The 27,197-nt window shown below is 40.3% G+C and overlaps 1 protein-coding gene and 1 pseudogene across 2 annotated transcripts in view; one reads left to right on the forward strand and one right to left on the reverse strand.

Moving 5' to 3' along the window:
- Positions 1–25,768, forward strand: part of LOC307040344 (lysyl oxidase homolog 2A-like) — a 31,824-nt gene extending 6,056 nt beyond the window's left edge. Inside the window, exons 4-14 of the mRNA XM_079683076.1 lie at positions 8,817–9,025; positions 10,807–11,023; positions 12,293–12,476; positions 14,774–14,925; positions 15,007–15,174; positions 18,626–18,791; positions 19,277–19,517; positions 20,234–20,349; positions 20,515–20,651; positions 21,042–21,153; positions 24,537–25,768. Coding sequence (XP_079539202.1) covers positions 8,817–9,025; positions 10,807–11,023; positions 12,293–12,476; positions 14,774–14,925; positions 15,007–15,174; positions 18,626–18,791; positions 19,277–19,517; positions 20,234–20,349; positions 20,515–20,651; positions 21,042–21,153; positions 24,537–24,607 — 1,773 coding nt within the window. The 3' untranslated portion in view covers positions 24,608–25,768. The remainder of the gene's footprint in view (positions 1–8,816; positions 9,026–10,806; positions 11,024–12,292; positions 12,477–14,773; positions 14,926–15,006; positions 15,175–18,625; positions 18,792–19,276; positions 19,518–20,233; positions 20,350–20,514; positions 20,652–21,041; positions 21,154–24,536) is intronic.
- A 308-nt stretch (positions 25,769–26,076) lies between these two features.
- Positions 26,077–27,197, reverse strand: part of LOC307038904 — a 5,137-nt pseudogene continuing 4,016 nt past the window's right edge. The window contains exon 7 of the transcript XR_013810663.1: positions 26,077–26,094. The product of XR_013810663.1 is annotated as an uncharacterized misc_RNA (transcript). The remainder of the gene's footprint in view (positions 26,095–27,197) is intronic.

Genomic DNA, 27,197 nt, shown 5'->3' on the forward strand with positions numbered 1-27,197 from the left:
AAAAAAGAGGAACAGAGGATAGGTTTAGGATGAAAGACAGAACTTATCATGGCTCCTGGCAGCTCAAAGTATCTTTTTTCAAATCTTTCCTACTTTCCAGTATGAGTCAGACAGATCAGTGATTGAGTTTAATGTCTGTCTGTCTGTCTGTCTATCTGTCTGTATGTCTGTCTGTCTGTCTGTCTGTCTGTCTGTCTGTCTGTCTGTCTGTCTGTCTGTCTGTCTGTCTGTCTGTCTGTCTGTGTGAAGATATTTGGAGAAGCAATATTTCACCACAGTCTTGAGATATCTGTGGGTTGCCACTAAACCTGTGGTTTATGTCCCAAACAAAATAACAAAAACTTGTTTTGTCGGCTGCATCAGCTATTTGTCCTCCTCCTTAATTCTTAATATGGACTAGCTAGCTTAAAAGTTAAGGTAAACGAGATCAGGAGACAAATCAAAAATTTTCCCATCAAGAACTACAATAACTTAATAGTTTAAAACTCTGGAAATACAATAACCTAACCAGCTTTATCTGATCATATTGTCTAACGGTTCTAGACAATTGTTTTTGTTTGTTGAAATGCAATTAAAACAAATCTGTTTTTTAATTAACAGCATTTAATCAAGTGTATGGTCAGATATATCGACCATTTCCTCTTTTATTCTTACACAACAACTGGACGTTTGTAGGCATAATTGTTCTGCAACAATTAATCTCTTTGTCAAAAGTAGTATGTTTACAACCCGTGTTCATTAAGTGCTGCATACATCTCCATTTAGTTCAAACTCACATAATAACAAAGTTAATAAGAACTTACAAACAGCTGTTGCAACCGGCAAAAGGGTTTTCCAATCTGTATCATTAAATGGTTACGACTAGTAATCAAAATAATGGCCTAATTGGCCCTCAAACAGCGTGTTGGTACATAATGAGAGAACTGTTCTTCCATTACGTTATCCTATCTGCCCTGACATGGAGCCAATGAATTATTTCGCAACTCTGCATAAAATGCCTAGCTGTCCACTGGACCATTTGCACTGATGACTTTGCCAGGCTCCCATTAGTCTCTCCCAGCCCACACCAGACCCCCACTCTGCAGCCTGGGAGATTTAGACGATGACTCATAGAGGGGGGAAGACCATCCTGTCTGGCTGCAGGAGCGCCTCTGCACCGGATGGAAAGTCAGTGTGGGTTTGTACTCATGACAGGAGAAAGGGAGGTAGAGAAGATGATATATTATTATGTTGTCTGAGAACATGTTATTAAAATACATTTCCATAAAGGGGTTCCCTGTTTTAAAAAAACACATAGAGATAAAGCAACATGTATTTGACCGCTCTGATAAACAGTCAATACTTTAACACTTTATGACTTCATTCATAGCAGTGTTTTGTTTATTCATACCAGAAGTCGGGTGGGAGATTTGTCCGTGTCACCAGACCCTCTAAAACAACCCTGAACAGTGATTGTGATTTGTACTGCGTTCAGTAAAGGCAACACACCTGATGGGTGTTTCTGAAATAGCTCAGACAGTATCTTACTCATGCGTATTTGAGTCACTGGAATGAAGGAAATGTAATTAATTAATTACCGACTACTTTTTACTGGTCGTGTATGTCCGCAGCACCCTCTTGTTCCCTATTTATCTTTGGATAAAAGCGTCAGCTAAATGCAATGTAATGTAATGTAATGTGTATTTAGGGTCTCTTGGGTGTTGCTGTAGTGCAGTCCCCCCACCCTGTAAATATTTCCTTGGTCTGGCAGTAGCCTTTCAAGTCGCAGGGGAGAGGAATGGGAAAAGGTGTAGCTACACCTCTTTGACCATGCATGTGCTCACGTCAGCAATGGGCAGCGCTGTTCCTTCATCTGTTTATTCACAGCATGAATTGACATTCTGTGCTTTTTCTGGAAAGTTAACACCCTAACCGAGTCCAGTCCAAGTAGAGGTCAATGTTGAATGGTTGAAGCAACTGGTATTTCTGCTGTAAGGGCTTTACAACTTTCAAGATGATGGATCTTTATTGAAATATGATGAGTGCAGCTTACCAGGCCAATGTCTGTTTCCTCTTAACGTTTAGTGTCAGTTATGTGTCTGTTCATGATTTACATCCTTGGATAACCAGTAATTTCTTCAAGTGGGTATTTTCAGTTCTGTAAGTCAGTTCACAAAGTTTCTTTCAAACAGCAATTATCTTGTTTTTGTGAGAGATACATCATGTTTAAGTTTATGGGGATATGTGAAGATAAGACTGTAGCAGCTAACTCTGGTAAGTTAATAGTAGCAGTCCACTGAAAACATCCGTCTGTCATTAATGAAAACAGCAGCTTCCACCGGCACATTGAGATGGAAAACATGCTACCTTGTTAGCAGACCTAATATTAGGGCATAATAATATACAAATATCAAGTAAATTGCAAGTTTTGTTGAAAACTAATCCTAGAAAGTTTTTCTGGGTTGGCCCAAGCTCTTTTCAGAGTGGTCATTATGTCTTACCTTCCAACCTGTCATGTAATGTCCATCTTTTAAAGGGCTTCATATAATTTAAGTTACTCTACAAGTACGAGTCTCTAATACAATACCAGTATATCCTCTATGATGTGATACCGATACCAATAGTGTACTACTTTTGAATACCATGTTTGTACATGTGTACATTTTGAACATAAATACATTATTGTGTTCAATTATTTAAAAAATGAATTTGTACCGCATTCCACTTCACCACGCCGCGGTAGTGGACCAATCACGTTGCATTCAAATAAAGAATGCTTGCCGTGATTGGCTGCGAGTAAAACCAATCGAATACACTTTTCTTTTTCGTTCTGGGCGCGAAGAGGCTCACATGCAGGTATCATACAGTATGACTGGAGAATTTCTTCTATTACTATGTTACTCAATAACTTATTTCCTTACCAATACTAAATACTGATACCCTTCCCTTAGTCTCTAACACCGTCTGCTACCAATCTTTCCTCTGAAGACAAAAGCCATGCCTCTTTTATTTAGTTATGGAACAATCCTTCCACAACAACAGAACAATCAGTCCTGGCTGACTGACTCATTGTCATTATCAATGTTAAAAAAATGTAACATGAAGAATCTGTAGCCCCACTTCATTGCAATAGCAATCTTTTGTTACATGTCTGTCTTACCGGGCCTATAGTTGCTTTATTTATTAGCATGTGTTTGGTCTTTCAGTCCCCAGAAGCAAACACTCATATGGCAGGAAGCCTTGTTAGTAGCGATTTCCCCGCAGACTTTGCCTTATTCGGTTGCTGTTACGTGTGAATGTCTCTCTGCACGTCTTCATTGTCCACAGGATCATTGCTAAATATATCTCCTTTATGAGAGGATGCCTGAAATGTCAGTCTTCGAGTGTTAGATGTTTATGAGAGAGGGTGATGTGTCATTTAGGGATAATTAGAGGCTCATGTTATCAGAGTTATTTTAGGATGTTCTTTGGTCTGTGCTTTACTAAAGTCTGCATTGCTCTGCTAGTGTTGCATAATACTTTGTCTGCTGCTTAAGAGACAATACCATTATCCCTCTTGTTCTTGCCTTTTTGATTGTTCACAAAGTAAATGTTCTGATAGATCAATCACACTCTACTGCTTACAGAAACTGGCACATCATTATAAACAGATAACAGATGAGTTCATCTTTTTCCTGAAGAGAAGGAATCCGCACCAAAAGCAGCTGCAGTTGCAAACCACACCACTTAGTGTGTTCACTCCAACCAAACCCTTACATCCAGAATCAACACAAAGATGTCTGAATCCAGTTGTAATAACACAACGCTGCGTTTAGAAGCCTTTTGATTCCTTGCACTTCTAAGCAGGCAAAGGTTGCTCCTCTCCATCAGGCATGACTGTATCTGCTTACGCGAATTCCTCAAGTCCGCTTATGTACAACAAAAGGGAACCCGAGCCAGATTTGGATTCGCCTCCAGCATAATGTATGTAAGAGGCTTGTGAGGAGGAGAGGGTTCGAGGGGAGAAAAGGTTGATGCGGAGGTTTCTCTCCTGCGGATAGGATAGCAGACATAACCACCACATGTTCAGCAGCTGGCCTCTGACTGGGGCCTCAGCTCTCTTTTGGGCTGCCGAGTGCTCGAAGTTTGGGCTTTTTCTATTCTTTCCTGCCTTTTTAAAATGATCATACCTTTCAGACTCAGTAATGTTAAACATTTTGTATTCACAGTGCCTTTATGCATCAAAACAAACGTTTTATTGAACAATTTGAGCTATTCAAACATACAGAAAGGGTGCCCATCAGTCACTTCAATACAATGGAGATACATCTAACTATAATGCAATACACATAGAATGAATTGGAGTATCATCAATTAAAGTCCCAGTCCTCAATTTGGTCTACACAACCTACAAACTCAACCTGAAGGAATGGTTAGAAAGTATAGTTTGAAATAGTTAAAACGTTTTAAAGTTATATCTTAGCATAACAACTGGAATTGGAAATGGATATGTCTATTTTCAATATTTCCAGCATAGCCCGTCATGCTTTAGTCAAGTCCAGCCAAGCAGGTCCATTCAATAATGACATTTGACATTTATTGATTTCTTTACAATAAAATTAAACCCATTTTAAAAGAATCTGTGTGTATTTGTGTGTCTTCCAACAGTAAGGATTATTCGCCTTGTCATTGCTGTGATAGGAGCAGAAGAATCACTAACAGATATTCCAGATGCATAGCACACACACACACACACACACACACACACACACACACACACACACACACACACACACACACACACACACACACACACACACACACACAACCAACACACACACCTCCTCAGTACAGTCAGCCAGTGGGGCCAGTGAAGCAGAGAGTGGGGTGGGGCAGATGTAAAAGTCATTTGAAAGAGCCTTGGTGTTCTCCTGCTTTTTCTGTTGCGTGATTATCATTCATACTTGCCCTGTTTTGTAAGGTGGGGCGTGGGGGGCTGCTGGGTAGGAGCGTGGGCGTCTGGTCGCACGTGTTGAACAACGTGCGGCAGGGCTGTAGAGCTGATTAAAGTGGAATAAATGCCCAGTAAGGGGAAGCATTAGTCAGACACCGGCTAGACCACAGTCTCATGTTCACACATCTACATACTAGTGAGGGGGGGCCCAGTCAGAAAAACAAGTCTGCTCTCTATTTGGAAAGAGTTCAGTAATGGTCAAAGCTCATTCTGCAGAGTAGTAATGAATAGAGCTAAATAAAGACTGTTTACTTTTTTTTTTTTATTTAGCTCAGACTGTTTTCTTTTTGTAACTCGCCACTTACAAAGAAGTCCTGGAATTCTGCTTTCCTATGCTTTCCGATAATTATTGGCCCTTTAAGATTTTTTAAAAAGAACAGGAGAGAAAAAGGCAGTTTTGGAGAAAGGCCCCAGAATGAATGAATCACTACCTTGCACACACTTAGGGATTGACTGTAGGATGAGGCAACCTTATAGAAATGTCCTGTTGAGATTAACCTCGGTATGACCTGCAGGACAGAAAGCCTGCATGTTCCTCCACTTCACATCTGGGCCGGTTTGATTGCCAAAACGGTCGACATTTTGAGTAAACAAGTAGCATTGGCCGTTACGTGTCAGTTTTACTCTGGTATTTTGTACGGATTTACCAAACAGCAGGTGCAGGTTATGTATCTAAATCTTTCTGACATTTATTACTTCCTCCCAAATGGATTTAATGCCTTTTTTTAAATGTAAATATCAACCAATATCCCTGTTCTTTGTTCAATTTTGTTTCTAAAAAAGAGCAGTTAAAAGTGACCAGAGGGTCCGTCTGTTGGGCCTCAGCCAAACAGAATTATGCTGAGTTTATGTCTGGTGGTCTGGGTTTTAGGGGGGAAATGCCTGGACTTATCCCAGCTGTGGATGTCTGTCCTCTTTTCTTTAGTCTCACACGAGCTTCCTCTCTGTCTCTCTCTGTGCCAAATACAACACTAGCCAGACCCATCTCATGCCCCACTTCATATATCACCTCGTACCCCATGTCATGTTCTGTGTTTTTTCTGGTCTTGAAACCTGCCGTCACTTAGATTACTCACATTTTCCACTTTACTTCCTGATCTATATCAATTGAACCACAGTTTAGCCCTTCATACACATTAGTTCTCGTTCTTTTTTCGTCCAGGGTTTCAAGTAGCTTCTTATTCTTATACAATGATGAATAATTTTCCCATTTTGTGTTTTAAATATGGGTTTCAAAATGAGAACATCAAATTTGTGGGCGTCAGCATGATCACGTCTCCTTACCTTCCAATTCTGCCAGACACTGTCGGCAAACACCGTGTCATGCTATGGCCGGCAGGAATCTCTTTATGAAAGAGTGGTTTCTGCCCACTCTAACCACTGCGGTCAGGGGGGGTCCGGGTCAGTGCAGAAACAGTCTGGCTCGGTCGGGGCTCCTCCTGCAGTCTTTAGTGTTTAGAGAGCCTGAAGCCTTGAACATTCCCTCAGGCTGACGCCATCTCAGGAAACCACGCTGAGGGCAAACGTTTAATATTTCTGGGAGACATGCCTGGATGTTGGTTTTTGAGTTAAATAAGCGGGCTGTTAAAAAAAATGACTGAAATCAGCATTTGCATACCAGTGAGCAGCTCAGAGTTTGGCTCATTTTTTGGCATCCGCAGTGAAACCTCACACCCAGCCTGGAACTAACTGCAGAACTTGGCTCAAAAGAACAATGGCAGAGTTATTAGGTAGCTGTTTTCTCATAAAGCCCTGGAGGTCAAGGGTTAACATTACTTCCTGATCATTGGGTCTTCAGGACACATGATACTAACTAGGGCGGTGACCCTCACTCTGACCAAATGGCTCTTTCTATAAGACTGTGGACCACCCGCACACACTGTCCCAACCTGAACTCTGTCAGAAGCTTCTGTCTTTAGCGCCTCTTTAAAATCTTGATTTACAATTACAGTTTGATGGATAACTAATCAGATCTCTCTGTTTTTTGATCTTCTGAGAAATCCGAGATTATACGTGAGAAGTCTCTGAAAAGAAATTTGGCTAGATTTCCACCCCATAGGGTAAAGACCACTGTCTCTGCCTTTGTGCTCAACTGGTTCATATCAGGCTCTTGGCTCACTCGTACAGTGATATGATTTACGTTGGATATGAATTCCTCTGGCACATGTCATGACATTTATAACAGTAGTAAATTACAGGGTTTTTTTTAATTTAGAAACTATAACTGTTAGCTGGTTTCAACAGGTGGCTGCTGTCATGTTTCATCTGTAATGTCCACTGAATTCATTCAGACCCTTACATTTCAGCTCTAAACACCAATGCGAAACAAAGATGGAGCAAACATTCCAGACATTCCTCCAAACTGCTGAAGCCCCTCGGAAACACTTAACAAGTTTAAACAATGGTTTCATCTTCAGATTTTTTAACTTGGTTTATTTTCAAGCATTTGAGCAAACTGTGCAGTCTCAGAGGGATTTATTTTCTTTCTCTTAAACTGTTGCATTCCTTCACAATATGAGCGTCCTTTCTGACTCACAGGCCATATTGTATTTTCAATATATCAAGTGGAACAGTCCATAGTACTGATTAAACTAGATACATCCTCTAAATAACATTCTTGTCTTTTGGACAGCTGGTAATTAATTCAAGATAATGGTCAATGCCAAATATGATGGCAACCCATCCTGTAGTTTATGAGACCTTTCGTAGTGGCACAAGAAGAAATGTTAGAAGATCCCAAAAGGCTTTGGGATTCATCCTCTGGAGATAATGAATGTGTGCAAACACTTTGCAATCCATCCTGTGGTTGAGATATTTCAGTCTAGACTAAAGTGACCTACATTTCCATTCATAAATCCAAACCTATAGCATAGATTAAAAATGTAAGTAAAAGTATAGATATTTGTGTTACAGCTGTAACAATGTAAACTTCCCCTCTGTGGGACGAAAAACCACATTTTGATTCTAAAAATGTTGGTTGTCATTAATAACATCAGATACAAGCACCAGTCAACCACTGACCAAAGACCAGAGCTATTACTTACACTTTTTATCTATGCTATAGGTGTGGATTGATGAATGCACATGTAGGTTTATCAGTCACTTTAGTCTAGACTGAAATATCTCAACCACAGGATGGATTGCAATGTGTTTGCACACATTCATTATCTCCAGAGGATGAATCCTTAAAAAAGAGCAACATATTAAGCATAAATTGCACAAATTACAGTTTGAATTAAAGTTGACCTATCATGCAAAATGCACTTTTGTACGTCTTTTATACATGAATATGTGTCCCCGGTGTTCCAGGGAACTCACCAAGTGTCAGAAAACACAACCCTCTCTATTTTCCTCCATACCCAAATCTCTTAAAAAGGGGCTGCAACGGATCTGATACAGACTGATCCAAATTTGAACACTTATGTGACATCACAGAAGTGGCGCTACGGCTATTGGGCCAACTCCACCAATAAGGAGGAGACAGCCACGGACATTGCCGTTGGAAAGCGCTGGAGACGCTGTAGTACATATGCCAGGCCTGTAGATGGTGCTGTTCTCACAGAATCAGCCCATGAAAAGACAGTGTTAAATTGAGCGAAATGAGGAATGGCTAAAATGCATGATCTGTTTGGTATTTTGAAAAATAAAAAGTATAAATATGCCTTATATCGGTATGGTCCTACACTATATTATTCAAATATAGCATGATAGGTCCACTTTAATAAAACCCTATTCTCCTCACAGATGTCTCGAGTTGGACTTTGCTAACTTTAAGAGATAAAACCTTTGGTTCATTATTTCTCATATGGCATGCAGTGATGTAACATTTGCCTCTATTTCTCAGACTTTCCCGGTGCAGGTGGAAGATGTGAGGCTCAGGGCCACTTACTCTCAAAGGAAGAGGGTTCCCATCACTGAGGGCTACTTGGAGGTGAAAGAAGGAGGCAAGTGGAGACAGATCTGTAACGAGGACTGGACAGAGCAAAACAGCAAGGTCATCTGTGGCATGTACGGTTTCCCCGGGGAGAAACGCGTCAATGCCCGACCCTACAAGTGAGTAATAGTTGCCTGGGGCCGTAAGCAGGATTCTAACAAGGCCAATTAGATATAATGAAAGGTTTCACTTCACTTGAACCTCAACATATCCATTTAAAGTTTAGTTGAGATAATTACAGTTTGAGTAATGGAAATATTGTAGTGCTTCATATAATGACACAATTTAAATTCACATCTGTGTCAAAAACATGCTATAAAACACATTCCTGGGTGACAAACACTTTTTATGTACACAAAAATGTGTTTCCTGCAAGGAACTGATGATATTCAGTCTTAGTCATTAAGGAATGTTTTATCATGGCAAACCAAGCAACAGCAATAGTTCACACTGGTCATCGCTCAACCCTTCATCTGTTTTCCAAGCTGAGATTAAACAGACTTTAGCCTGGAGATTCTTGACGGGAAGCCAAACACTGCCCGAGGAAGTTTTAGAGGATGAAGGATGGGCCTTGCTGGGAAACAGTAGCTCTTTAGGGTCCAAAATTCACAGCGTAACAAAAAGCCAGAGATTTTCTAGAACACTTTGTGTCTTAAAATTGTTATCTGATCGGAACCAAGGTTTTAAAAAAAAATACCTTAGACATGTGGGAGAATAACCACATAAGCAAATCTCCTGATCTGTTAACAACATAAAAGAGCACACTTTTAAACAGCTTAGAGATAAAAATATAACAATCAAACCTTTGCGTAGAAATAAATGAGGCCACCTGCGCTTTTAAAGAATATATCTGGGGTTAGTTTAGTCTTCAGTGAAGTTTATATGCATGGGGTTATGTTTTCATGAATCTAATCTATTCATTATTCACATCCAGTCAGTGTTTTCTCTACTGTCATCTAAAGGCTCCCAAAACCACCGTTTAGTTTAGAGAGATATCAGACACACATTTATTTACAAATACTGTGAGTTAATAGCGTTATGACGTATAACGTGGTCAAATTTGATCCTTGATATTATCACTGTGTGTCTGACTTTGCATAGAGATGCCTATAATACGGCGAAATGGAGCAAAGAAGATGACTTTGATGAAAGATTGTTCTATTTTATGGTTTTGGTTGACATGAGCTCATCTGACTTGATGCTTATCTTACATGTGGGTGCATTTTACTGAATGAATCACAAACTAAAGGGCATCAAACGAGCAAAGAACACTTTGTTTTTCATTTAAGATCACTGAGCCTGTGTGTGTGTTTTTAAAACCCATGGTCTCACATGGTTCACCTTTTTAAAGAGGTGAAAGATCACATTCAATCTGTAACAACAAAGGAGAGCCCTATTAACTAAAGGTGCAAAAATCAAATCAATCAAATATAGCATCTCTTAAACATTTCACAAACCATTAACTGGAGGTACATTTTGTTTAAGGCATCAGGCTGAGCTTTAAAAAAAGAGAAAGGCAGTAAATATAGCACATGCTGGTTTCATGACATGGTCTGCTTCTTCCAAAGTGCAGACCTTCTTCAGTGTCCACTGTTGTTGTGCTCCTGAATGACCTTTATTTGATTACTTACATTCAAGTATGGGAGTCATGAGAGGGTTAAGCTACTCTAACAACAAGACCGCCATTGTGCCTCACAGCATGGTATGGTCAGTATTGAACTGCTCCCAATAAATAACAAAAATTCCCATAAAGCAGCTACTTAATATGTTGCTGAGCTGTTTGAAAATACTTCACAGTGCCAACCATTTTGGCTAAGGGAAACTTTCCATTCCAACTGAACAGAAAAAGTATTCAGTATAATGTATAATAGTTTGTTTTATTGCATCATTCCTTTCTCAGATTGCTGGCCAAGCGTCGCAAGAAGAACTACTGGGGTTCCTCTGTCAACTGCACCGGCAACGAGGCCGACCTGTCCGAATGTAATATGGGCAGAGACATAGTGCTGAAGGGGAACAGCACCTGTGAGAAGGGCATGCCTGTGGTGGTCAGCTGTGTGCCGGGACGCGCCTTCGCTCCCAGTGTCAGCGCCGGCTACAGGAAGGCCTACAGGGTGGAGGTAGGTCAAATGCTGCATGCTTGGATGCACAGTGGAGCAGTGGTTAGATCTGTCGCTTCTTAAGGAGAATGCCCTGGGTTTAAAACTCAGCTCTTGTTCTTTATGTGACGAATGTGTATTACTATGATGTTCAACTGTTTCTGTAGCCAGGTGCAACGCTTCATTAAAGTTGTAAGCTGTTTTAAGTAGTTGCAGTAAAGGTATAGACATCTATCTTGGAAGCTTTTGTCAAAGAAAACTAATAAGGCAGAAAGGAAAACTGGGCTTTGACTGTGATACATGCTATGGACTGTGTTTTTAAATACTCAATACATTCCTGTGTGAATGAAGGCAATATGGCATGCAAAGCAGGGCGGTTAAGGTCGCCCATTGCATTGGATTCAGATGATTTTGGTTGACTGAGTAGAATCAGATGTAATGTTTCTTCTAAAGAATTATTTTATTCTACAAAGAGTAATCCCATGAGACTTTCCTTGCGGGAGAACGTACAATAAACAATAAAACTATATGAAACATCAACACTCCCTGACAAATCAGTCGCCATATGGCTAATATTAGTTTCACAAGCTGCAGATGTTTATGACAGCTTTTGGATGAATTATTTTTACTTCTGAAATCATTAGTCAATTAATTCATCCTTATTTAATAAATTGCATGTGTTTTTTTATAGTGTTAATTCTTGGTTTGGTACACATCCCTTGATCCAGCAGTGGATTACAACACTTCCTGCTTTTCCTGTTAATCAAGTGGCCCTGTGGTAAAGCATCTGGAAACGTTTGAAGGGATGAAGGCTAAACATCTGTCACATAGCCTTTATACAATCGTATTAGTCAAACAGCCTTCCCGCCTGGTGTTTATTGTTTACAGGTATCACCACGGCAACACCATTCTTCCTGTTTATTCAGCGAAACAAAAAGACGATGGTAATCCAAATAAAACCACGAGTATCACAAGAAAAACATCTGTATGAGTTTAAACTTGCTTTATTTAGATCTCTAATGCAATTGTGAACAAGGTGTGCATATTAACAGTGAGTGAAAATATTGTAAATATTTTAAAGAAGTTGCCGAAGATAGCTCTTTAGCTAGTCACTTTTTGCTGCACTGCAATTAAGCCAACATTTAAATAGTTGACTAACTAAAGTAAATACATTCAGGTAAGCAAACTTGATCAATTCCTGTAGATTTTCAAAAAAGCACTTTGCAATTTAAAGACTTTTTCTCTGTAACTTTTTCACTGATATGCATTTTTGTTGTACTGTTTCCATAGCAACCCTTGGTGCGGCTAAGAGGCGGAGCTTTGATTGGCGAGGGGCGAGTGGAGGTGTTGAAGAACGGGGTGTGGGGCACGGTGTGCGACGACAACTGGAACATCCGAGCTGCCACCGTGGTGTGCAGAGAGCTGGGCTTCGGCAGCGCCAAAGAGGCTCTGACTGGAGCCCGCCTGGGGCAAGGTACGACTGTTCATGATGGTTCATTTACAGTTTATGGAGGGTTAAGTGTGCCAAAATAAAATATTATTTTTTAAAAAAGTAACAAGGAGAAGTGTTACAGAAGTATAATGGAAATGCAATTGTAAAAAAGGAATTTAGTAATAATTGTTTTATGTATTAACTATATATAGATTATTATAAAAGAGCAAATATGTAAACATTTCCTAAAAAGTGATGTATAGCATCATACAATAATTATAATCCCTCTTAATTATAAATTACACCACATACACAGTAAAAACACCACCAGACAATTTAAGTCTCGCCCTAAGCCAGGATTTTATTTTTCCTTTTCGTTTCACTGTCTTTCTGTTTGTTAATTCAAAATCTATATTTCAGTCAGACAACTCACGTGTTTCTTTAACATGTTTATTAGAAGTAGCATATAGTTGAGTTTGGCGTCTAGGCTCGGGCCTCATCATTCCACAGATATACATAACACGATAAGTGATTATTAAATAACTAACCCCCGGAGCCTACAGGTGGAAGCTGGGGTGGAAGCTGGGGTGGTGGTGGGGCAGGCAAGCAGCGACGCGGAAGTAGCTGCAGTAATAGCAGCAGCAAGCAATGCGTGGAGAGAGATCTGGCAGGTTAAATAGAGCGGCACATTAAGGAGGCTCTGTTTGGTTGGTTGTAGAGTGGCAAGGGGCGTTATGTATGAATACAGCATAAGTGCTCGAGTTGACTTCCTGAACTAGCTCGCAGGCTTCGCCCCATAAATCGCTTTGACTGTGTCTCACCACGCATCCAAAAGCATGCTATAAAAATGGCAGGTACAGCCAAGAAAATATAGAAAATGCACAGAGCCTTTTCTTTCTTAAACCTTTGCTAACTTTGAAACTAAATTAATAACGCTGACATAATTTTTAAAGCATTGCCTTAAATATCCACACTACCATAGAGCTAGGCTTAAAACCATCCCTCCAACCATTCAGAGATCTTTTTGAAATAGCTTTGAACATAACTGTTTAAAGGCTTTTGGCTTTGATGATATTTCATATTTACAGCACTCAATAAAAGTCCAAGTAAAACATCAAGCCAAACTCATTTCCAGCTGTGAAAATGAAAGGTACGAACTGAAATCCGAGACATCCACCTCCACCTTATCTTTGGCCTCTGTGCCACCACCTGTTTTTGTCTCGCTTCAATGAGACCAGACCTTAAGTCAGCATATAAATACATCGGAATGTATGTATGTCGCACATTAATGTTTATAAATTGACCCAGAACCTGATTGTGCGAAATGAGAGAGTCATAGGTGCATTGGATTAGTTGTCCTCTCCTCTGCTTTATTCTCACAGCAAAACACAAAGAGTGCACACGATGTTCCCGCCAGGAAAAAAAAAAGTTTGGGGGATTCAGAGGAAGAATTCTTTTGTTGGAGAGTGCACAAGGTTATTTCACTGGTATGGCTTTCTTTATGAGTCGACCACTGGATCCAAAAATGGTACCACACACAGACCTTAGATTAAAAAGAACCAGCTTATTGTTTTAGAAGTCACTGAAGTGGATTTAAGAAGAATATCAATAAAGCTAAAATGGTGCTTGTCTGGGAGCATAGTTTCTAGGCTTAATTGCTTCAAATTATGTTATACAATCAATGTTTTTCTTGGAAAATGTTTAATTGTTCCTCTCATTTTCCGTCGCACAATTAGCACAAATTGTGATTTTGCATTTGACAAGCAGAATTAATGTATAATTTAGTATATCTCTTTTTATAATCTGTCAGTCCTGGAAGTGTGCAGGGATTACATCAACATGGTGTTCTTCCTGTTGTGAATTTATTTTTCTCCGGTGGCTGCACAATGGCTGCAGAGCTCGCATCACTGAAGACATTCCAGCTCAGTCACATGGGAAGAGAAATCAGAGAGTACTCCCACATGTTATTATGGAAACTCTGCTGCACTGATATAACTTTTACTTGGGAAAAAAAGATACAGAGAGATTTTTAAATGTGTACAGACCTCTAGTGCCTCATTTTCATTGGACATAGCTGACTGTTTTTTTCCTTTGCTCTGTTATTCTAGGCAACAGGACATCTGTCTCTAGATGGCCTTGCTGTTAAAAGAAAACACACAAGTAGCCAGTATAGGCTCATCTTTCCTGAAATCATTGCTTTCTTTGTGATGTAAATCAATGACAAATAGTTTTCTGTAAAGTACATGATGCTTATACTCCATCTGTTTGTCCAATATTTAGTGACTGTACATTAACTCATGAGTTAAATGACAACTAAACGTGTGTTTGTTTCCCCGTAGGGAGCGGGTCGGTCCACATGAACGAGGTGGAATGCTCTGGCTTTGAGAAGTCACTGACTGAGTGCTACTTCAACCGTGAAGCTTTGGGATGCAACCATGAGGAGGACGCAGCTGTCAGGTGTAATGTTCCCGCCATGGGCTTCAACAACAGAGTGAGTGCCTCTCTTTAGCAGAATACAAAAATGAGGATTTGTATAGAATCTGAGGGTAAACTGGTCTATCTCTGTCCTTAGCTGAGGTTAAACGGCGGCCGCAATCCCTTCGAAGGCCGTGTGGAGGTCCTGGCAGAGAGGAACGGCTCCGTGGTTTGGGGCACGGTGTGCAGCGACAGCTGGGGGACCATGGAGGCCATGGTGGTGTGCAGACAGCTCGGCCTGGGCTTCGCCAGCAACTTTTTCCAGGTACAGTGGTAATGTTGCTCCCCAGATATACGTCCAACAAATCGTTCTTAAGATTAGCTCACCTCCACCACACAGGCTCTCAATATTAAGGAGAAGGTTATTGGAGCAGGTTGAACTCTTGCACAAAAAACTTGGAATCTTGTAGTTTGAAAAACACTGAAACGGAGCTTTCAGTAGTGAAGGAAAAGTTAGCTTGGCCTGTCACTATTGGTTCTGAGGATTTTCTCAAGAGTTGTTAAAAGTTGTCATTTTGTATTGAAGGTCAGTAGTTAAACCATTCGTATTTTCATCATACTGTACATTATCGTGATTATTTATTCAATGTGTTTAGTGTCAGGTTATCAGAAAGTGAAAATAGATTTATCTTTTCACTTTGACAGGTTAAATTGGTAAAATGGAAAGAAATACACGCACACACATGAAGTTGTCTGTTTCCAAACAGACTGTGGAGTCTGCTCCTCTGGGTTTTCAGCTCCCTGTTTCCTCACATTATAGTGCCAATGTTACCAAGTCAGGGTAATTAAATAACTTAGCTAGTATACATATTGGATCTGATTACATTTGATGAATAGATTGGAAATGATGTTACATCCATGTGTAATATTGTAATATGGATGAGATGAAATCCCTCTGGTGGTACTTGTGGCCATGTACTTTCACTTTAACAATCTTGAGCTTGATTGATGCTAGAGGGCAGAATAGGCCTGTAACTGTCCCAGAAACTTCAAACCCTCACAGTGCGAGCAGTAAACCTATGGCACAGATGAGCTTTACACTCCTCAGCGGGAGCGATGGGTCTGCTGTTTGAAGTTCAAACAGAGCTTTCCACTGCTAAAGCCCCTCGGCACGACTTAGCAGCGTCACAGTGCTGTCGTCCTGCTTACGATCACCTCGTTCTTTTTAAAGGACGCCCCCAGTGTTCCCTTTATGTCACGAGGTGAGAGGCTGGTAAAGATGCGTGCGTTGTATTTGTTGCTTGAGAGGAGGTAGGTCTGGAAAGTATTTGTGAATGACGGGGACATTCGCTGATAACAGCAGGGTTATTTTACGAGTGGAACTTGGACTGGCCCTGTTAGAGGCTGTTTATCTCATTAAAGTTTGTTAGGGACAATGTACTTCTAATGAAAGAACACGTAAACATGTCATCATGTGTTTGCTTCAAAGTTGTGCTTTTCCAGTGTGAAATTAAGGGTCTTCTTGTGATCACAAATAGCTTTTCCACCTTTATAATAAAAAACCTAAGGCAGTGCCGAGTCTAATAATCAGGTCGAGGTATCAAAGTGTCCCTTTGTCATCACATACAGTATAGGTTGCCGTTACGTAAGAGTTCTCATGTTAACAGCGGGTTTAGGAGTCATAAGCGTCTGCTCTTTATCGTAGCAGAGACGGGACTCAGCTTCCCCAGATTCTCTTTCCTGTCTGAATTTTAAATACTTCTGCAGGCAATCCCCACCGCCAGATGACACCGAGCTTAAACTGTACCTCTGTAGGTCTGCCCCCTCCTCAACCCAACAGAATGTACTCCCACACACTCAAATGTCTTTCTCATGAATCCTCCACTTTCCTCCAAAATGACGGAAAGTACGAGGTTTTTTACCGGTCATTTCCCTGTGGTCTGCAAGATGCTGTCGTAATGCTGAGTCAGGAGTGTGAGATCATAGCCCCCCACGCTTAGATGGGTGTGTGATAGACCCTTAGGTATGCACATTGTAGATAGAAGGGTTCCCCTCAAAACTTTAAAAAGTCTGTAAACGTCTTAAATTCAGTTTTTGATATTCAATATCTTGCAATTAAAATTAAAAAGACTTTAGGAGGTGATACTTTATGTATTGTTTGGTACCCCGTAAACCTCCTGACCCTTGGTTTCTGCCTTGCCCTTTGAGGCTTGGGACTGCATGACGTACAGTACAGAACTTTTTTCATGGTTTTTATTACATTTTTATTGACATACTATACTATGTATTTTGTAAATATATTTGTTATACACACTATGCAATGAGTTCTTTAAATGAAGCACAATACTATGACATCTTAATAGCTTTTTATTTATTACATACGATACTTTGACTTTTATTTTCAAAAATGTCATAATATAATGTGTCATTTTTATATGACATGCTTTACTGTGACTTTTATTAATAATGAATGTTAACATCTTGTACTTTTTTAATGGATTATTTTATGAATCTCTTTGACCTGCTAAACGATTTAAAAAACGTTTTTTTATCTATTAAGATTTTTTTACAATAAAAATCATTTTTATGGATGCACTATACCAGGGGTCGGCAACCCCTGGCACGCGTGCCAGCATTGGCACCGTAACCAGTGGCACACTAGGAATAAGTGGAATAAGTGTGCAAACTATTTAAATTAATTTTCGGATCCTGAACGAAACCGCCACCAGAGCGCGTCTCCCGGTTACCTGCAGAAGGAAGCCATGCCCGCAACGCAGCCCCGCTCTCTTTATCTCCAGGTGACTTTCTGCCGCTTTCCTCCGTGGTGCAGTGCTGATCGTTTCACCACGGAGGAAAGCACTTCACTAATTGCAGTACCCATAAGGAGCTGTACAAATTACGCAGTTTTTGCGTGGCTGTGTTTATTTAGTTGAAAGCCCAGTGGCGAACTGCTCATCTCTCATCGAAATAATATGCTACAAAGGGGCGGACTGGCCATCTGTGTGTTGAACTTTCCTGTCGGCTCCCAGACCGTAGTCGAGGAGGGCAGAAGCAACAAGCTTCAGGTTCAATAACCCACTTTAGCTTAAATGACTGGAGAGAGGCGAGCTGTTCTTGGGAGGACGTTGCATTTATTTAGCTGTTCTTCTGTTTCACAAAATACATCACAGACCTCTGTTTTTCTGATTTCCCGTTTCACTTCCAGAAACATACACACGTTCCCTCACTGTCGCTCTACCATTCACAAACACACATGCACAAGCCGCACCCCTCTCTCTCTCTCTTAAAGGGACAGCGATCTCATCTCACTCTGCATGACCCTAATATCATAACTTGTGTGTTCTGGAGAATCACAGAACGGACGATCGCCCTTATTATTATGCCGTTTAAACCAATTATTTAAATGTGTTTGTTAAATTCGGCATCATGTAAGTTGCGCTGACAGGTCCACACACTGCTTCCCCGCAGCGAGGCTCCCCCGCCCTCCTGCTGATAGTTGACGAGCGTCAAGCTCCTCAACCCCCCCCCCCGTTGATAATTCTCGATCGCTGGCACGCTGATAACATTTTTTTTTATCATATCATATCAAAAAGGTTGCCGACCCCTGCACTATACTATGGCTTATAATAATGACATTAATTGCATTTTAAAATATACCATAACTTTGTTATGACTTTTGAACTATAATATGAATTTTATTATTATTATTTTATTTTTGTACTTACCATACTATGGTTTTTATAAATCCTTGTATTCCTGTGCCTCTCTTTGATCAGGAAACATGGTACTGGCAAGGAGACGTCTCAGCTGATGCCGTCGTGATGAGTGGAGTGAGATGTTCAGGGACTGAGCTGACTCTGGATCAGTGTCTGCATCACGGGAAACACGTCCTCTGTCCCAAAGGAGGTGGACGCTTCTCTGCGGGGGTCTCCTGTACTCAGAGTAAGAAACTGTAGATTAAAGATACTACAGACATTAAGATCTTTTTGAAGGGTTCAACGCTCAAGTACAATTCAAATGAATGTCATTGTGCAACAAAGATTTGTGAAACCACAAGTTCTTGTCACAATGGGAGAGGAACATCTGTAAGTGATAGAACAAATGCTGCTTGCATGTGGCTGCTTTTGCTTCAGATTTCTGGCACTCTGCATGCTGGCTCGTTCTCATTACTCACAGGGGCTTTTGAAGGAACAGAGCCGTTGTTATTGTCATAAATAAACTCTGAATTGTTCCTGCTATGACTAGTCAAAATGTCTGCTATGAAGTAGGACTGGAAAGCTAATACGTTATGCTGTTGGATAACAAGCTTATAAAACTCTGGTAGTAAAGAATATTTATTTGAGTAATTTTACTTGATGCTTTACAGCTAATAGGGAAACTCATAAATGATGGTCCTAATCAAGACATCCCTTGTTGCTCCCCCCCAGTGGCCCCGGACCTGGTGCTCAGTGCCCAGGCTGTGGAGCAGACCACCTACCTGGAGGACAGACCCATGTACATGCTGCAGTGTGCCCACGAGGAGCACTGTCTGTCCAGCAGCGCTAACACAGCAGAGCCCTCCTCGTACCGCCGCCTGCTCCGCTTCTCCTCCCAGATCCACAACAACGGCCAGGCAGACTTCAGACCGCGGGCGGCCCACCACTCCTGGGTCTGGCACGAGTGTCACAGGTGAGACCTCAAAGAGCCCTCTGGGGCCTGATGTGTGATTACACTGGGATGATACTGTTAATGCTAGATGAAAGTACGGACCCCTAAGAGTGAAATGAAAACATGTTATTTAAAAAGTGACCTTTGGTTAAGTTCATGGAGAAATCCACCCTGAAGGAAGCACATTTGGAGTCTGGGGTAGAGGTGCACTTCAGCTTCATGTGGCTGAAATAAGTATTACACAAAATATGTTTTAAATGATCTGCCAACAAGAAAGAGACACAGATGTAAGTTTTCTTAAAGGAAATTAGAAATCCCAGCAAAATCTTTTTTTGTTCATTATTTTTCATTAGAAGAGGAAATGTTTTACAATTTTAACAATTTAGTTCAGATGTCTTTTTGAAGTTTGTCAGATGTTTTCTTCTCTCTTACCTTTTAGTGCTTCTATATTGATGTCAAAGTGTCATGAATCAGTTGTGGGGAGAAACAATGTATTGAATACAATATATGAAGCTGAATGAAATCAAAGGAAACATTTGAATAATTATTATTTATAATATTCTTACCGTCATGGAAATGCCTATATCCCACTGACAATGAGCCTTTTCCCTTTCCTCCTGCTGTCAGTGCTGTTTGGAGTGGGCCATGGATGAGAGCATGTATGTTATTGTAGGGCTTCTAAATATATAAAAGTATAGGATGATTCAACATTGTGTGTTTTTACTTGTCCAATCCAGACATTACCACAGTATGGAGGTTTTCACCCACTATGATCTGCTGACTCTAAACGGCACTAAAGTGGCAGAAGGACACAAAGCCAGCTTCTGTCTGGAGGACACGCACTGTGACGAGGGTAAATATCCTGTCTTCCCTTTTATATCACACTGAGGCTGAGTGTAGCTTCATTCTACTCAGTTCGGGTTTAACAGGATTTCCATAAGAAGAGAACACAGAGAAGAAAAATAATCTAAAATGTAAAGATAGAAATCATAATAATAATTGCTCTGAACACTGACAGGTATCCAGAAGAGGTACGAATGTGCAAACTTCGGGGCCCAAGGCATCACAGTGGGCTGCTGGGATACCTACAGGCACGACATCGACTGTCAGTGGATTGACATCACCGACCTGAAGCCCGGAGACTACATCTTCCAGGTAAAACATTTGGTCTGTCAGTCCAGCCGTAGTTGATACAGCACATGTGGTGCTGGGAGGATGTCTCAGCGTCGTCTTGGAGACCAAACAGGAACGTTCCACGTCTCGTCTGCTCTTGTCTGGCACTCTGCCCGAGGACACTCAAACTTTAACAGCTCAGCAGGGGTTGTGGAAGGACACAGAACATTCTTTGGCTGCAGAAAGTGCATTTCCCTAAAAGCTATTTTTTCTGAATCCGTTGACATCTTTTTTTGATATACCCTTCCACCTTCTTAACTGTCAATAACTTAGTTTGTATTATTCAGTCCTTAGTAGAGCTTAACACATGTTATGTAAAGTATAAGGGAATGTTTCTTTCAGACGTTTAATGACGTTTTTCTTCTCTCCCAGGTTGTGATAAACCCAAACTTTGAGGTTGCAGAATCAGATTACACCAACAACATTATGAAGTGCCGCTCCCGGTACGATGGACAGAGGATATGGACATACAACTGTATTATAGGTGAGCATTACGTCATCACGATCACCTCCTCATATAAGGATTTAAATGATATTTACTACAATGGAAAACATCAAGCTCATTGGTATATTCAGGCATAATTATAGAATACTTTTTCTTCATGAAAGCAATATTTGATTAAAGGTCAAGATAATTGGCTTTGCAGAGCTTACTTATAGTTTCGAACCTAATACTTGGTATACTGACTTCATGTTCTTGTCCCCTAAAATAGTTTTTTTTACTATCCACCTGATAAACACTTGAGATAAGATAATTAAGATTGAACAGTTTCATACAATAACAGGAAGTAGAGGCAACACAACAAAATGTTATGGTCCTAAAACTCTTAGAGTTCTCTCTCCTAGACTGTATGTTTATTTGATTTTTACATCACTGTAGCTACAATGAATTGAGTTTAAAACCATAGTTAGTTTATCAGATTATGCAGTATTAACTTAAAAAGTCTTCTCCTCCCTGAAATGGGAACTGACAGAGTGCATAAAGGAGTACCACAGAACAAGTCCTGTACTTTCAACATCAGGCAGTCAAAAGATAAATGTTGTGAACATTTATTTCAGTACGACAACAAAATAAAATACTGAACATCTTTCTTTTACTAAATACAAACTTATACAATTGGTTTCATGGCATGTTAATGCCATTTACCGAGGCAACATTCAAAACGACAGTAACAGGTTCAAAGGACCGTACAGTCCGAGTTTCCAAAGCTCAACTTTAGTTGATCAAAAATCTTCCCTTTCTATAAAGTGGAGTGAGACAGAACTTGAACACTTGGCCTCTGAGCAACAATCCTGAAAGGTAGTTTCATGTTATTTATAAGAACAAATACAAACAACTGAACATCTCGATGGAGCTTGTAGAAACAAATTAAAATGCGTGTTTTAAATTAACGTAAACATTGGTAAATATGTATATAGTTCAGCATAACATTGCTGCTACATGTTTTTCTTAATGGCTGCATCTCTCAACTGGAACAGTGGCCATTGAGCGAGGCTGTTTTTTTCTTTAACAGATCTACATTACATCTGTCAGGTGGAAATGTGCAGTCAATATAAACATATGGCTGTGTTGTAAAGCTCACAATTTATATTTCTTTTACCAAATCCTGAGTATTAATCTGTCGAGGAACTCAACATTAGGTTAGAAAATAATGACTACGGTACTTGGAAATAATTATACAACCAACCCTGCATAACCATAAAAAAAACCATTCCTAAAGCTTAGTTCCAAGAACACACGCAATCAAATCAAAACAAGCCGAGAGCTGCAGTTTTCTCCAGGGCCTTTTCCATATGAATTCCCTGTCATCATTGATCATCAGCTCATGTCACAACAGGAATCTGAATACTTATGTCCAAAGGGTTCAGGTTCAGCTACAGAATAGGGACTGTGAGGCTTCAGCATTTGCTCATGAACACTTCAGCAGGATGGATGTTGCAGATGTGTGGCGCCCCCTCTCTGCACCATGCAAACGTGCTTCTCTGATCAGTGAAGCAGGCAAACACTTCTGGAAGGTCGTATCAACATCAGTCGGGCCCGATGAGAGGAGGCCGACCTCTGTTGGACCTGTAGATAATAGGATAGACTGTTCAATTATTTAAAAAGGGTGTTTCACAACGTGTTGCAAAATATAACAAAAGGTTTCCCTGACATTAGGTGTGTCAGGAATCCTGATACTTTTCCAAAATCCTGTAAAAGTGAAGGTACTCCCATGTCTACAGCACTGTAGTACCATAAGGGCTCGAGACCAATGGCTTCCATTGGACTATAAAAAAATGTGTTTGGTCCGTCACTAACTATTGACGCATCACATTTGATCCCTTAGATTGTTACATTGAGAAATTGACAAGGTTAGCTGTCAGCAGTTGGTGAGCAAAGGTTTTGCAGAGTTGCACCATGGTGCGTTCATGCTCCATTCTGTAAAAATTAATATACAGTGTAGATGAATTGAAATGTTATCATGATGTCTTGAAAACATTTTTAATCTGTTTCCACGAAACTTAAAAATACAGTTTTAGACAAACAACATTTAACACAATATAAATAGATTATATTAAATATAAAGAGGGAATTATGTCCCAAAAACAGGATGCAAGCTGGGAATAAAGGAGTGTTTGTTAAAGTACATGGGATTTATTGTTTGTGTATCATTTTTTACCGTGGTATCAAGAGTCGTGGAATATCACTGGTATTGGTTTTGACTACTACATTCAGGGCCGGCCCGTAGCGTATAGATGTTCACCTAGAGCGCCAGATCTGGGGAGGCGCTGCGCTGGTAGAAAAACCCTTTTTGACCGTTGGTGCTCATCCTCATTTTCGGCCTTGATGTAACAATATTCATAATTAAGTAAATTAAATGTAACACCTTTTTCGCCCCGGTTACACTTTTCATTTGCCCTGTACGATGGGCGCTGTAAGTGATGAAAATGGGGGATGTTGGCTTATGTTGGAGTGAGCGTGGGAGAAAGGGAGGGTACTGGCGCTGTTGTTATTAGCATCTGGTGCGAGCTGCGCTAACGGATATAAGAAGAAGATGTTTCTACAATAATGTGGAGGGAGAGTCCTCTCCAGTCAGACCGAGAGGCTGATAACTACAGCTCAGGTGAGGTAAAGGACTCTTTTTAGATAGTCAACTTTAGTCTAAGTTATCTCAGTGGGTCTGAAACGTTTTGATCACAATTTATGTAAACACATATTTCCAAGGCACTCCTTTATAATTATTGGGATAAACAGGTTTGAAATCATTCCAATGTATACTATAGGACAGTAACCAAAAATATCCTTTAAAACTGGAGAGATAAAAAAATATGCATGAATGAATAAATAAATGTCAAATAAGATAAGAAAGATCAACTTTTTTTTTTATTGGCTATGGTAGGTTAACTTATTTGATTAATAAAATGTAAACCGATCTTTTTCATATGGGTGTTTAGAGTTGTACCCCCTAGATCTAGTAGTAATTCTGCTCAAAGTGCACCAGATTGAAGCATTTTACTTTAAAATGTTCAAACAAATTTTCCCGGGGGGGGCATACACCCGGACCCCCCTAGAGGATGTGACGTCCATCCCCCATTCTATTGTGTACTCCTTCTATACTCCATTGATCTTTATATTTTCTACTGTACGATTCTCTGGCTGGGGCTAGGGCAGCAAATTGTCTAGAGCCGGCCCTGACTACATTCATGCCGTCTTGACATCCCTTGTGCACATTTCCAATAAATTGCAAATCCAATGTTTTATAGTGTCATAGATGTCCCTCATCATATCAGGGAGGAAGTTATTGTCAGAATGGTTTGTTTGGATGGTGCAGTTCCTAAAGACACAGTACTGCTCTTGTCTCATCGTCCTCTCTGTCTTATTCACAGGTGGCTCACGCAGTTCAGAAACAGAGGATACGTTCCCCGGATTGCACGACAACCAGCTTTCCCGAAGGTAGACCAAACTTGAACACAGACGGACATCAGGGAAGCATATATTGATATTTGACAACCACTAGAGGGAGCTGTACTCTTTTTGCCTCCTTGGAGCCGTGCTGGATTGTTGTCGGGCTCCGGGCTCCGATGGTACAACGGACAATGATTCAGTGAGAAAATGAACTGCTTGCTTACCAAATCTGTAAACCAAATTTAGCTTTACAAAAGTGTCCATATGGTGTCTTGGTGCCCTTATTGAAATAAAGATGTCAACCTGGTGCTCACTGGCAGAGACGTCAGTGTGGGTTGAAGCCAAATAATTTATTTAATTAACTGTGCCAACAGTTGTCCCCTAAGCCAAATAGAGCTTTAACTCAAATCCATTAGAGGAGACTCTCGCTGTGTTTGAGGGGGAGGAATGAAAACAGTCAAACCTGGTGCTACAACGAAATATTGCACTGTTTGCTTTCCCAACTTTTCAAAACAGTGTAATTTAAATAAGTTTTGCTTGAATCCTGTTTGTTTGCACAGTATTGGATAGTAAAACCGTTTTTTTAACATAAATCTGAGAGCAAATACATAATGGGTATGATTACTTTAGAGCAGCATGGCACAGTCATTGCAACGACACAAAGAGTGGCTACCTGTAATATAGTTCTCCCTGAAGTTGGATTTATTTTTATATTTCTAGTGCTGAACACAGTATACTAGTCTATACATTTCTTAAATTGGTTCCCTTCAGTGTTTTTGACGACCAGTCAATATATTTAGTGATAAATTGTCTGAATTAAGTGGGAATGTTCTTTTTTCCTTCCAGGATTTTGTATTCCACATACTTGAGTTCGCTCTTAAAAATGTTTTATTTATTATAGTTTTTCTTGGTTGTTTTTAGTAAACGCATTTTCATCTTCATCATCTGTGCATCCCCCCCCAGCTTCTGTCTCAGTTTACGTACTCATTTCTCCGTCAGGGACTATGATAACATTGTGGATGTGCTGTCAAAGCCACAGATGTTTGTGAAAAATCCTCCTCTTTAATTTGTGAATTTAATGTAACAAATGCAAGGATCCTTCATTTTTTAAAGAGTACTTGTTGCTTGCTGTCTGACTGATTATGTTTTGTATGCAAGGATGAATGTGGCAAAGCCTTACATTTATGAAATAAACAATATTGTTGAAAGCAAAGAGACTCCAGTAATGTGATATTACAGTGCTGCTGCTGATGGTTTGATGTGTGTAATGTTTCATGTTCTAAATGAAATCAAATAGTTAGTCAAAGATGAAAAAGTCCTCAAGAGACTCTACAATTCTTTCTTTGTAGACTTAAACTGCCTCAACTGTAATGTGTCAGTTGTGATAATGTGTTTCACCTGTATTAGCCCACAGCGTTTGTGATTCCCTTCAATATCGCTTCGCTCTGCCCTGTGCCTGCAGCCCCAGCGCTCTGGTCACCATCCGCCTGGCAGCAGCACAGTCTGTCCGGGGACGATCCTTCACCGGCTGGATAAACTCTGGGAGACCACATAGAAATAACCATCTGATCCACATCATGAAAATACCAATAATTAGGTTTAGTTGTATGGCCCTTATCAACCCAGCAAAGTACTTTACAATAATACATATCGCACAACAATGATTCATTCATGTTGGAACGATTAGGAAAACATAAGAGGGAGAAGAAAATAGCTTAAAAACCTGATTCTAAGCCCCAAATTGGCAGGAGAACTCCAACTAAAGTCCTTTAGTTTGCGGTCGAATAGTCCATTTCCATGTCACAAACCGGATGAATGTGAAGTATGTTGTTAGAGGACGAAAGCGTAATTAAGGAGCACTATTGGAGTGACCAAGGGGGGGTGCGCCCCCCAGGTTGGGAACCACTGCTCTAGATCAGTGCTTCTCAAAGTGTGGTCCGCGAGCGCCCCCTAGTGGTCCGTGAGTATATTGGTAACATTACTTATTTGAAATAAATAAATGTAAGTTTTCCGCACTCTCGTAGGAATATCTCCGCAATGGAGCGAGGTTAAGTTTCACTTTCGATTGCATAGTGATGTACACAGTGATAGATGTTAAGGACTAACGTTTATAATAAATACATTTGTATTGATTTTAAGATATTTTCATACAATCATACGTATTGGGATCATTTGTATTAATGTGGACCGGAGGGAGAGGGTGACGAGAATAAGTTTCACTTTCCTTTTTTATTTCAATTCCAACTTTGGTCATGAAGAATATGTTTCTGTTGTCCACGTTAATAAAGCAGAAAACAAAAGCATCAGAGCACGGTGCAGGGTCTCTAGATGAGTTTACAGTAGTCCCTCCTTCTTATTGTACATCCATGTTGTAGTCCGCTATAGAAAACTGTAGTTTCCATATTTTTCCCACAGCAGCAGACGCACATTTATGACGTCCGCTGGCGCATCATAAACACGTTGGATAGTGAAAGTGCAGCCAGATCCTCTAAAGCAGGGGTTCCCAACCTGGGGGGCGCGCCTCCCTTGGGGGGGCCCCAAAGATCGCAGGTGGGGCGCCAGGCGTCAGATGATTTGAGGCAAAATATCATATTTAGACTTTATGTTTTACATATAATTGTAACACAATACATGATTGTCAC

Source organism: Notothenia rossii, assembly GCF_949606895.1.
Source record: "Notothenia rossii genome assembly, chromosome: 5".
NCBI classification, from domain to species: Eukaryota; Metazoa; Chordata; class Actinopteri; order Perciformes; family Nototheniidae; genus Notothenia; species Notothenia rossii.